Here is a 13,537-nt window from a genome sequence, read left to right as displayed (position 1 = left end):
GCAAAATAAAAACAAAAATCGATATTCATTTTTTCTGTTGGGTTCATAAGTATGTTATCGTATGCGGTGGTCCATCATCGCATTCTCTGTGGATTTATCTGCACAAAAAGGAGGGCCGACCCAAAAACGCCGTCGTCACCCCATAGCAAGATCGCATTCCTTTTGCTGTCTGTCTTCTCAGCGTCCTCACGCCGTCAAAACCTGCAGAAAGCGCCCATCCTGTAGCTTCATCCCTCCAGCCTGCGACAAGATCCGTCGTCCCATCTCCATCCACGATTTTCTGCAATCACCACCGCCGTCAAGCATCGGTCGATCTACAAACCAGGTTATCGATTTCCTTTGCATATTGCAATTTCTAACTGACATGAATGCGTGAGTCGATTTCCCATATGCGTGAGTTGATTTTTTCATTTACGTTTCATTTAGTGTAGAAGTTATAAAAAAAAAATTCATAAAAAAATTTCGTTTAGATTTTAGTTATAGTTTTATTTTTAGGTTTTAGATTTAAATAAATCGTTTTTAGTTTACGTTTTCCCTTTTTTTATTATTTAGACTTAATCAAATTTTCAAATCGTTTTTTTATTTCCTATTGTTTTTAGTTAACGTAGAATTTTGTTAGAAATTTTGATTAGGCATTATTTTAAGGCTTTTATGTAGATGTAATTTTTTATAGTTTAGTTTAGATTCAAGTTTTGTTTAGATTTTATTTTTTTTAGGTTTTAAGTTTTTCTTTTAAAAAATCATAAAAAACAAAGTGTTCTAGATTTTAATTCATTTTAAGTTTTATTTTTATAAAAAATATATAAAAAAAGGGGTAAAAGAAGAAAATTTTCTTTTAAGTATAGTTTTAGATCTAGCATAAAAAGTATTGTGGGAAATTTTGCCAGTTTCAGTTCACGTCATACTTTTTCATGCTGAGATTTAAATGTATGTGGAATGAATGTTTATCATTTTAGACAATTCTGCGCATAAATGATCATCTTAAAGATTTGCTGCATATGATATCTGGTTAATGATTTATAATTGCGTGGTTGTTTAAGGCACTGATCGAAATTTTCTTAATTGCTAGATATCGTTTGTTGAGATTTGGTCATTGCACGACCTTTATGGTTATTTGATGATAAATGATTGCTTTTCATGGTTTATAATTTTATATTATCTAGCAAGTAATCGTTTAAACATCACTCTCATAAGGCACTGGTCTGTTAAATTAATAAGATCATTTTAGTGCTTCGTGTCTCCCAACCCAACTGTTTGGCAGTTGGTCTTCATCATCTCATAGGGTCTACCCCCCTTAGCCATGGGAGACAGGCTTAAACGGAGAGATCGGGGATCAGAGTGACAGCCCCCAGTCTGAGCGTTGTCGTGTCAATCTGTGCGACAACAGGGAGCACAGGGACTTTTCACCAATTTATCGAAGGATGACTCAGATGTACATGTGGAGCTTGGTAACAATGCCATGTATGGTGTGGAGGGAGTTGGGACCATTCAATTTCAGCTGGAGTCAAGATGACCTCTGGAGGTGACAGATGTATTGTATGTTCCAGGGATAACAAGGAATTTACTCTCTGTCTCAGCCATGGAAGACAAGGGATATGTGGTCTATTTCCGAAATGGACAGGCACTTGTCAAGCCGACAGCCTGGTTATTTTCACTGTAACACTAAGGTTACTTATGGCCTTCATTGTCTCGTATCACATCATAATAGCAGAGTTGTTTGGTGAACTCCCTCATCTTATAGCAGAATTGTTTAGTGACCTATCTCCCTAGTTTTATCAGCTGGAACTATTTGCAGTAAGTTGTAACATTAACCTTTTATAGTTATTTCCAGACATTAATATAGTTTCATTTCACTTCAGATCACTGCCAGCTTGTTTGACTGGGATTCCTTCTAAAAAATCATAGTCACAATATTGGGACATTATATAGTATTAATGGCACTAAGAGTCCTTTCAAGGTAGTACACGCATGCAAGGTTCTTTTGTGTGTGTGGATGATATTGTGTGTGTGGATGATAAAATAATCTTTAATTGTGTATATGAGAGAGAGAGAGAGAGAGACCTGAGCAGGAGAAAGAATTTCTGGAGAAAATCGAACATAGCGCTGACTCCCAAACACAGCAGCACTCACATCAAATCCACTGCCTACTTTTCCTTGTGCTATACAATGTGCTGTCTGAGATACTGCATGTACCAAATCCAAGTCCGTATCCAACATCTTATCTGAATATGTTGCACAAGCTGTACTAGGCAGTTTAACAGCACCAAGATAATGAAGGAGACCTGCAACAACAGCTGTTGTCATAGCAGCTGACGAACCCAGACCAGTCTTTGATACTTCTGGTGTACATGTCATTTTCGATGACGGATCTGATTTGTCTAGATTATTTATGTTCATATTAATTGATGAGAAGGCTGGAAGTGAAGCTAATGTCCCTGTAGTTAAGGGTAATCCCTGTGCAACAATCTGCAAAATAATCGAAAAGAAAACTATTATCAATGAATCATGCTTCCTATATTGGCATACAACAAGAATAATTGGAAATAATAAGAATCACACCGTGTGTTTAATGGCATCATATTTAATTGCACATCATTTAATAACAAAATAAAGGATTAAGAACCAGGAATTGTGCTGCATCTTCTAGGAATTCTTTGTTGTATATGAATTACTCTACTTTTTGTTACCAAAGTAAGAACATATAAAATCTCTGTAATTTGAAAAATTAACATCCTCCAATCAAGCTACCATTACTAGGCAATCAGACAGATCAGATCGTGAGAAGAAAATGCAATTATCAATAACAGGGAGTAACAGACTGTTACATGCCAAAGCTTAAAGTATTCCTAATTTCTATGTACCCACACTCCGCAATCCCTAGCAGCCTATTCTGAACCAGTGGCAAAAAGGGTTCATTATACATTATATATCACCATGTAAAGATATGTGGAAGATGCAAACAGTTGGGTCATTCCAGAGAATGGATCACTCTTCATGAGTCATACAATCCCTACAAGGTTTTTATTTTCTATGTTCTCCGTAATTCATTTTTGTTGCTGCTATATATGATTGTGCTTATGTGAGTGTGCATAGAGTTGGATTGCGTATATAATATCCATATCTTAACCTCTCGTCTCCATTCCTTCCATGCCACTTTGAATCTCATAACTGAGAAGATTTTCAAAATATTTATGTGTTTGAGCATGGTTGATTCACATATAACATCCAGTGTCATTGTCGCAGTGGAATCACACATAACAAGGGGTTCCATCTGTCAACAAAAAAAAAGTGTTTTCAGCTGCTGTGCTATGCGGGGCATATCTATGCTGCTAAGTTGCATGATATGCGGAAACAGGAACGCGCTGGAAACATGACCCCCCAGAAATCAGGAAATGGGGAAACATGGTGTGTGTGTGTGTGTACATATATATTATATATATGTAAGTTAACAGGAAACAGAAACAGATATGGATCTGGATTCGGATCCGGAAATGGATCCACCATGTTTTTGAAAAGCCAGGATCCAGATACAATGGGGAAATGCCAAGTACAAAAAATACAATAATATTTTTTTAATTTAAAAAAAAAACATATTCAAAGTAAAAAATCAATACCATTCATGAAACAAAACATTAGAACTGAACTCATTAGATAACTTAGAAATCTGAAAACTGAAATCATTATGCATCATGCTTTATACAAAAAGGATAACTGTAAATACAAAATTGAGTATCTCATCAATGATCACTCTATTGATATGATGATGTGGAGTAGGTCTAACTACATGTCGAAAAATGGGTCTACATGCTCATCATTTGAATATTTCAACTCTACATCATGATCAACTTGTCATCTTCCATGAAATTAGCCTCAAAATATAAAAATTCCCATCTAGTTAAAATGGTAAATGAATGTTAGACACTATTTGAGAACATGCTATAGTCTATGTATCATATTGTTCTAAGAGGAATCTTTATCTAGAGTTGGATGGGATTGATCTAATTAAATTATTATTGACAAAATCATCCTTTGTACACTATATATGATTATCCATGTATTGTATGTAATGTTCCTTCCTAAATTTTCCTAATGTTTGGAAAATAAATTTTTGACAATTTTGATTAATGCTAGCTCAAGTCAAATTTTGGTGGAAAACATTGGAGAAATACTTTATTTGTATGCTAGTGGAATATGGGGCCCACATGAAGTACGCACTTGGGGAAGAAGGAATTCGAATTCCTTGAGGCAAATCGAATTGGTGGAGGGACCCACAAGGAATGCATGGCAAGCAATTATATAAGGGAAGAATGAGGGAGCAATGGGGGTCTTCTGTCTATTTGAAAATCGAATTTGCCTTAGTTGTTCAGCTGAGCCAATATTGTGTTGTTCAACAAGTTATTTAATTAAATAAACAGTGATGTAAACACTACTGCAAACTACACTGACATACAGATCATAAACTGAAACAATAGATGAGACAAACACACAAGGGACACCGTTATTTTTGGACAACACGTCCCCGGAAAAACCCAATGCGGGAAAAACGATGCAACAAATAGAGGGTTTGTATTATTAAGAAAGCAGAATCTGAGTACAACAGGTTGCCTCTCACACCAGCTAACCTTACAGAGAAATCACGGCAACAAGAAATACATTTGAGGGTTTACCTCACTCCTCAAGTCACAGTTGATCCAATGAGTGATCTGACACCCTCCCGGCAACCACTGCGAAGTCCCTATGCAATCACTACGTGGGCTAGTGTCTTGCCTCTAGAGAGTTGCATCTCTTCTTCTGCTGGATCAATTTGCTGGATGAAGACTGTTGTTCAGCCCTCCCGGCTCAGAACCTCGCTTCTCTAGCAAAATCTCAGATTACTAACGAATACTCTGCACTACCATTGTAAGAGCCCCTCTGGACTGCGTGAGCCCCTTCTGGGCTATGTAGGCCTCTGCGCTGCCTCCCTGATGCTCAAGCTGCCTCTTTGCTACGTACTCTTTGGCTCGGAACCTTCTCTCCGATCCAAATCTCTACTTTTGCCCCTCCCACTGCAACTCAGATCACTGGTTCAATTTTCTCACCAAGCCACGCCCCAAAAAGATCAAACTGACTGATCAACTTGGTGTATCTCCAACTGACACTCAAGCCTCCTCTTATACTTTTCCTGTTGATGAATCAACACCCGATATTAAGTCTCTAATCAACAGCTAAGATTAAATTAGACTTGATCCTTGTCTCTTAGAAGCTTCTCACCCATATTTTCATTCATACCCATTAATATTTTTATTTTCCTAAGTTAGACTTGGGAACTCCATTAAAAATATTGATTATTTTAATAAAATACAATCCCGGTGGAATTTCACGAAACAAGGTCTTGGAAATCTCATGTGCTCTAGTGCCCCTCCACAAAATTTCGAAGCTAGAGCACATCCAATGCTACCCAAAAATCAACAAGGTGTTCCCAGATAGTGAGCCTGAGGAGTAGGAGGTCGAGACAGTAGAGGAGTCTAGAGATGAGGGAGAACCATCATTAGGAGGGCCGCCACCACCACCTAGAGGAGGACCATTTGACACAACCGAGCGAGTCCTTGCTTCACTTTGGGGTGTGCCGAAGTATTTGACACTCAGGATCAAGGGGACCATATAGGGGCAACGTGTGTCAGTTCTGGTTGACAGTGGGGCCACCAACAATTTCATTGATGCCTGGATGGTGGAGCGTAGGGGCATCCAGACAGCTACATTTGAGGGGTTCTCAGTTTTGGTACCTAGAAACTGGACCATGCATTGTACTAAGTATGTCCCCGGGGTTACCTTGAAGATGGGGAAGTACTCACTCACTAATCATTTCTTCATGGTTGATGTCCCAGACACCAATGTGGTGTTGGGTGTACAATGGTTGTACACATTGGGGAAGGTCACTACTGATTGGCAGAAGCTAGAGATGGAGTTCAAGGGGCCAGATGGGAAGCTTGTATTGCTGAGGGGAATGCACTCTTATCCCCCTCAGATAGTTTCAGCCCACTGGATGGATGCAAATTTACGACATGGAGATGTGGAGTGGGAGTTGCGAATTTCTGAGTTAGGGACATGGGCGCAGGCTACACACCCAAATATACTAGCCTTATTGGAGAGGCACCAAGGGGGTTTTGGGGATGTTCCACCAGGTAGACCGCCAGACCGTGGATTTGAGCACACCATTGAGCTGGAGGAAGGGGTGACCGCAGTCATCACCACCCCTTATAGGCACCCAAAGGCCTATAAGGATGAGATAGGGCGGGCCATTTAGAAGTTGTTGAGATTGGGACACATTAGGCCTAGCTTGAGCCCATTTGCTTCTTCTGTGGTGCTGGTGGAGAAGAAAGATGGGACGTTGCGCATGTGTATCAACTACCGATCTCTCAATAAGAAGACCTTGAAGAACAGATACCCCATTCCACGCATAGATGAGTTGATGGACGAGCTTAGAGGAGCTAAATACTTCTCTAAGATAGATCTGCATTCGGGGTATCACCAAATCCGCGTGAGGGAGCAGGATGTCCCAAAGACTGCTTTTCGCTGCCATTATGGACATTTCGAGTTCTTGGTGATGCCCTTTGGGCTAACACTCCAGCTACATTCCAGTCTTGTATGAACCACGTGTTCTGTGGGAAGTTGAGATGCTTTGTCCTGGTTTTCTTCGATGACATACTCATTTACAGCAGGACATGGGAGGAGCACCTTCAGCATTTGGAGGAAGTGCTTCGCATACTTGAGGAGTAGCAACTGTATGTGAAGATGTCCAAATGTGAGTTTGGATTAACAAAGATGTTGTACCTGGGGCATGTGATTGGGGAAGATGGAGTGAAGGTGCATCAAGAGAAGATTCGGGCTATACTAGATTGGCCCACACCCAAGAACGTGACAAAGTTGAGGGGGTTCCTAGGCATTTGTACATATTACAGGAGATTTGTCAGAGGGTTCTCACAGCTTGTAGCACCTCTTACGGATTTGACAAAGAGGGGAGCTTTTGAGTAGCGTAGGTGGCAAACGAGGCTTTTGAGTGCCTCAAGAGGGTCATGAGCAGTTGCCCGGTCTTAGCCTTGTCGGATTTCACACGACCCTTTTGTTGAAGAATCTAGGGCAAGTGTGGTTAATGTGCTTCTTCTAGCATGATAACTACTTGTGAGGTATTTTAATTTTTCTTCTTAGCACAATCTTCACTTGTTCTTATTAGAGTGTGTCTTCTTATATTCATCAAATAGTTACCAAAAACAAAGAGACAAGAACACAACATATTGGCTTTCTGCCAAGGCCAAAACCTCTCCCTCTTGGAGAGGAAAACCCGCACAAAATTATTCTTATAGATATTCCAATTGACAAATATCAAGACGATGACCCTTGACCTTCTAAGCCACTCCAAGACCAAGACACCAATCCTCTTCTTTGTCACTACTGAGATCATCATCATTGTACTGCTAAGATCTTCATTACTGTTGCCATCACTGAGAAAATCACTGTTGCATCTTCATAGAGATCTTCACCATATTAACGAGCTCATCATATCGTTCTTCATTATGACCTTGGTTCATGTAATGCTCTGAGATCTTCATCATGACCTTGTCTTCAATAGGATTATGATCAAGACTATTATGTCAAGAACATGACTATTTCAAGTATGTTGATTGAGTATTATGTCGAGACAGTATGTATGCTGAGACAGTGTGTGTCACTGTGAGGACTATTCATGAGGTATACCGAGATCATGACTATATGCCGAGACAGAGACCTAGGACTTTATTTATTGCACCTATGCCGAGAATCTACCTTTGTGGCATCCATCCGAAATTGTCTCATTGTTTTTCCATCCGAACTGCGAGGATCTCAAACCTGTACCCATCCTATAACCATCCAAAAGTCACGGAGAATCTGAGTCTCTGTGCTCACCCAAAGTTGCAGAGAAGTCCGAATTGGTGCCCTCTTGTAATGCGGATTGCAGACCCTGTACCCAACCGAATCATCTCAGATAAATGCGAGTTCTTGTTCTGCTCTTTTGCGGTGACCCTAGCTGGGTATATATAGTGGTTATGTTTCCATATTAAGCCAACTTGACTAAGTGAACCATTGTGTCTCTTATATGAACCGACATGACATATATATATATATATATATATATTGAGGTCCGCATAATGTTCTCTTCATCGTTTTGCTTGATGCCTTCTTCAAGAGGATTGTGCTTGTCTTGGAGGGCTAATCTAGCCACTAGGTAGACTCATATACATTACATATATGCTCAAGAAAAGCTCTTTATACATGTCTTTGACTCTTTGACTCTCCTAGACCTATGAAACGAGCAAGAAACTCATTCTTATAATTTACAAAAATAATATTTCTTTTTCTTGAAAAGTACAAAGATCAAAATTACATTTGTAAATATTGAACCTAGTTACACTTTCTTCAAGACTCCCTCTTAACTAGGGAGGTATTTATAATGGTACTTGGTGTTGAAGTTTCTAAGTTTACTTAGTTTAGAAACCCTTCATGCACTTTTTCTGATTTATTCCTACCTACTTGTTATTTTTCTTTAACAAGTTATTTACAAATTAAACACTGAAAATAAACACCAGTGCATGCTCAACATATTACAGATCAGCAACTAAAAGAAACAAGAACAAACACACCACATGACACCATTATTTTTAAATCGATGTCCCCGGAAAAACCCAATGCAGGAAAACCAGTGTAGCTATCTGAGGGTTTTCTTATTAAGCAATATCAAAGTACAATCTGGGTGCCGAAACTGGCCTACCAACAGAGAATTTCTTTAGCAGCTATACCTCACAGTTTGAGAGAAATCTCTTGGCTGAAACCTCAGAAAATCGTTCTGGCAGCTCCTCAGCACAAAATTGCTTTGCAACCCCAGCGTCTGCCCAATCTAGACTATGTCAGCCCCTCTCTGTCTCACGCTGGCCCTGCATCAGCCTTTCTTGGCATGTGTCAGCCCCAGGAGGCCCTGCATCAGCTTCCTGGGCCTCTGCGTCAGACACGTTGGCCTCTCTCGTGCTTTGCGCAGTACTTGGTTGCGTCTGCGTGGCCCTACGTGAGCCCTTGCTAGCTCTGCGTCACTCTCCTTGGTTGTTGCGCTATTCTCCCGGCACAATCTTTGCCTTCTTTGTTTCTCTGTACTCAATGCCCCCCAGCTGCTCTCCCAATCACTGATTCTATCTCTCTTAGCAAACCCAGCTCTAAAGAATAGAATGATTGATCACTTTGGTGTGTTCACCAAGTGACCCTCAAGCCTCCTCTTATACTTTTCCTGTTGACATCTCAACAGCCGAGATTAAGTCCCTAATCAACGGCTAAGATTGGATCTAGCTTGATCCATGTCTTTTGGACTACTCTAACACAGATTCATATTAATACACATTAATATTTTATTTTCCCTAAGTTGAGACTTAGGGACATCATTAAAAATATTAATTATTTTAATATCTCCTGATCTGTTTAGAATCTGCCCAAAACCTTTATGGGTATTGGAGATCTCATGTGCCCCAACCTCTCCACCAAATTTCGTGGGTAGAGCACATCCGATGCTACCCCAAATCAACACTCCCTCTTAGCGAAGACTATGCTCTAGCAATTCTCCTCACTGAGTATTACTCTGATCATCCGGCATCGTTACCTGTGCTGATGCTAGGCCTTCCTGCCCAACATCCTCTACACTGCTGCCCATGGTTCTACCACTGCCACTGCTGCATGTGTACGACAGCTCCCTCTACATTCGTGTTGTTGATGGTCCTTCCTCCCAGCGCTGCATCTGCACTGCACCTCCTCTGATCATGTTGCATCGTGCTACCCACTGCTGCACTGCAACTCAGTAACTGAGAAGTAAGTAACTGATCTCCCAACTAGCCTCCCTGTTGGGCTAGAAACACCCACTAATGTTGAAGCTCCCTCTGTCGCTTACAAGTGCTCCCTCTCTCTGACCTCTGCGCTGCTGCAGCAACTCCCTACATCTCGCACTATTGCACACCTCGTTGTGCCTCCCTGCATTGGTGCAACACCCTTGTGCCTCTCGCACTGCTGCAGCCTACTAGCTCTGCGCTATCTCAGGACTCTTGCACTGTAGCTCTCTCTATCGCTCCATCCGCATCTGTCTCTACCCACTCAGCTAGTCCTGCTACTCCTCGTCGAGGCTCCCACAGCAAGGTCTAATCCAAGAGGCTAGGTACCTCAAGGATCCTGCCCCTTGTCGCCTGTAGTCTGCCTGACTACAGCTTGATGTCTCCCCACTTCCGCTCAAGTGATGCATGTGCACTCATGGCACAGTCATCATCTGTCAAAACTTCCTTCTCTGCCCGCGCTGGCGCTGCCTTAGTCTCAGAAGACTCTCCCTTAATTTTCTTCCTTGGGCACTGGGTCACATAATAACCCATCTCCCCACAGTGGAAGCACTTGATCTTGGAGAGATCTTTCTTCTTCCGCTTCTCCTGCTTTCCCTCAGATGCTAGGGCCACATCCTCCTCCTCCTGCTTGACCTTGATCCCTTTGCTGCTACTACCTGTCTTCGACTGTCGTCTGATCTCTTCCTGGCGAAGAGTTGCCCACATCTCGTCCCAAGGTGGGAGAGTCCCTCTGCCCAAGATACTCTAGACAAACACTTCCCAATCTTCTGAGACAACATTCAAGGTTGTCCTCACCATAAGTTCCTGATCTGGTGTCGCTCCTATAGCAGTCAACTGGTCTCAGATCTCATTCAGTCCTCCGAGGAAGGTGTTAATCGATTGACCCTTCTTCATCTGATACGACCTCATCTGGTTCTTGAGCAGCATTCTTCTTTGCACAAAAGTATGTTGGTACAGGTTCTTGAGAGCCTCCCACATCTCAACTGTCATTTCCTTCTCGGCTATATGTGGTACCACATGATCCTTGACCCTGTCAAGGATAATGCACTTGGCCCTCGCCATCGCCTCTTCGTACTTGTCGTTATCATTGGGGTCGACTGGGATAACTATAACCTTCAAGGCGAAGTTCTTGACACAATTCCTGTCAAGCACTGATAAGATTTTGGCCTTCCAGACTGCGAAGTTCGATGCTCCGTCCAGTCTATCCTGGTCTCTTACCCCGTGTAGTGCCATGACGCTCCTCTACTTCCCTCCTGGAAGTTCTCTGTTCAACTCCTCTGAGTCTCTACTTCCCATCTGGAAGTTCTCTTTTGGACTCCCTCTGAGTCCTGATTTCCCTCCTGGAAATCCTTCTATCACTTGTCGAGATGCCCCCTACTTTGATCGTCTTGTGCAACTGCACTGTTGATCCAGGTTCCTCGGCTAGAAACCCTTGGTAACAACTCCTCTGGCCCTGCTCTGTCAGGTACTGTTCTGACTACAGTACCTCACGAGCTCCACTCTGCAATATTTTTGCAGCCTTCTAGACTCTAGCAACTGCCTCTGTGTGAACTGTGTCAGCCCCTCTCTGCCTCACGCTAGCTCTACGTCACCCCAGATGGGTCTGTGTCAGCCCCGGGATGCCCTGCGTCAGCCCTCTGGCCCTCTGCTTCAGCAACGCTAGCCTCTCTGAGGCTCTACGCAGTGCCCGGCTTCTTCTGTGTGGCTCTGGCTAGCTCTGCGTCACACTTCTTGGCTTTTGTGCTGCTAGAAACAGATTCTGTCACCTCGGGACAATTGTTTTCTGCTACTATTGCTCCACTCGGCTGATGTCTTTTAGTCCTCCTGAAATATGCAATCACGCTCTGATACCATGTTGAAGTTTCTAAGTTTACTTAGTTTAGAGACCCTTCATGCACTTTTTCTGATTTATTCCTACCTATTTGTTTTTTTTCTTAATGTTTCTTTAACAAGTTATTTACAAAGTAAATACTGAAAATAAACACCAGTGCATGCTCAACATATTACAGATCAGCAACTAAAAGAAACAAGAACAAACACATCACATGACACCATTATTTTTGGACCAATGTCCACGGAAAACCCAATGCGGGAAAACTGGTGCAGCTATCTGAGGGTTTTCTTATTAAGCAATATCAGAGTACAATCTGGGTGCCGAAACTGGCCTACCCAACAAAGAATTTCCTTAGCAACTATACCTCACAGTTTGAGAGAAATCTCCTGGCTAAAACCCCGGAAAATCCTTCCAGCAGCTCCTCAGCACAAAACTGCTCTGCAACCCCAGTGTCTGCCCAATCTGGACTGCATCAGCCCCTCTGTCTCACGCTGGCCCTGTGTCAACCTTTCTTGGTCTGCGTCAACCCCAGGAGGCCCTGTGTCACCTTCCTGGGCCTCTGCGTCAAACACGTTGGCCTCTCTGATGCTCTACGCAGCACTTGGTTGCCTCTGCATGGCCCTGCGTGAGCCCTTGCTGGCTCTGCGTCACTCTCCTTAGCTGCTACGCTGCTCTCTCGGCACAATCTCTGCCTTCTCTGTTTCTCTGTACTCAATGCCCCTCAGCTACTCTCCTGATCACTGATTCTATCTCTTAGCAAACCCCGCTCTAGAAAATAGAATGACTGATCACTCTGGTGTGTTCTCCAAGTGACCCTCAAGCCTCCTCTTATACTTTTCCTGTTGACATCTCAACGCCAAGATTAAGTCCCTAAACAACGACTAAGATTAGATCTGGCTTGATCCATGTTTTTTGGACTACTCTAACACAGATTCATATTAATACACATTGATATTTTATCTGAGGGTTTTCTTATTAAGCAATATCATAGTACAATCTGGGTGCCGAAACTGGCCTACCCAACAGAGAATTTCCTTAACAGCTATACCTCACAGTTTGAGAAAAATCTCCTGGCTGAAATGTTAAGTTATGGTATGTTCTATGCTTATAACAGTTTACTTCTTTCTCTTATTATATTCCACAGATTAGCAATCACATGTACATAAAGTAAAGTGTAGATAGAACATTAAACGATCGACAGAAAACAAGCCAAGACAAGAGACACAAGATGTGGCGGCTAGCCAGGGACAAACCCCATTATGTGTGGGGAAACCCTTTGATCAAATATTCTTTTATCTTCAATAATTCAGCAAAGAGAAATAGTACAATAAATCTTATTTATATCAGCAGTAGCAAACCCTAGATCAGCAGCATCAGCATTAGTGGCTTCATCATCAAACTAGGGCAGACGATATCTCACAAACCAACCGTCGGATCGGCTTGATTCCACCACCAAAAGTTGCGGCTTCTAGAGGAGGTTCAGATGAACCTACAGCGCAGTGCAGATCAGGAGATCTTTTGGTCCACGCAGGTCAAACTTTACTTCTGCATTTGCAGCTTCAGTTTCAACAGCTTCCTTCAAACTAGGGCAGTCGATATCTTGCAAACTGTCCATCGGATTGACTTGATTCCACCACCAAAAGTTGTGGCTTTTAGAGGAGGTTCAGATGAACCTACAACGTAGTTCAGATGAGGAGATCTTTTGGTCCACGCAGGTCAAACTTTACTTCTGTAGTTGCGGCTTCAGTTTCAGCAGATTCCGGCTACACGTGTGAGGGAGAGACCCTTTTCTGCATAGTAGAGAGAGACAGATGTGATGAGATGA

At 42.2% G+C, this 13,537-nt stretch overlaps 1 protein-coding gene across 6 annotated transcripts in view; it reads right to left on the bottom strand.

Annotated features, from left to right (window-relative positions):
• Positions 1 to 13,537, bottom strand: part of LOC149197245 (phosphomevalonate kinase, peroxisomal-like) — a 257,594-nt gene that overhangs the window by 95,822 nt on the left and 148,235 nt on the right. For all 6 annotated transcript variants that reach the window (XM_089405790.1, XM_089405789.1, XM_089405792.1 and 3 more), the window contains one exon: positions 2,062 to 2,466. In XM_089405790.1, the coding sequence (XP_089261916.1) occupies positions 2,062 to 2,466 (405 nt within the window). The remainder of the gene's footprint in view (positions 1 to 2,061; positions 2,467 to 13,537) is intronic.

The sequence above is a fragment of the Pinus tabuliformis genome, chromosome 2_2 (genome assembly GCF_031772625.1).
Source record: "Pinus tabuliformis cultivar Carrire ecotype Pingquan chromosome 2_2, CPIR1, whole genome shotgun sequence".
In the NCBI taxonomy this organism is placed as follows: Eukaryota; Viridiplantae; Streptophyta; class Pinopsida; order Pinales; family Pinaceae; genus Pinus; species Pinus tabuliformis.
The sequence above is the reverse complement of the archived record's forward strand: the minus strand, read 5'-3'. Positions and strand labels throughout refer to the sequence as shown.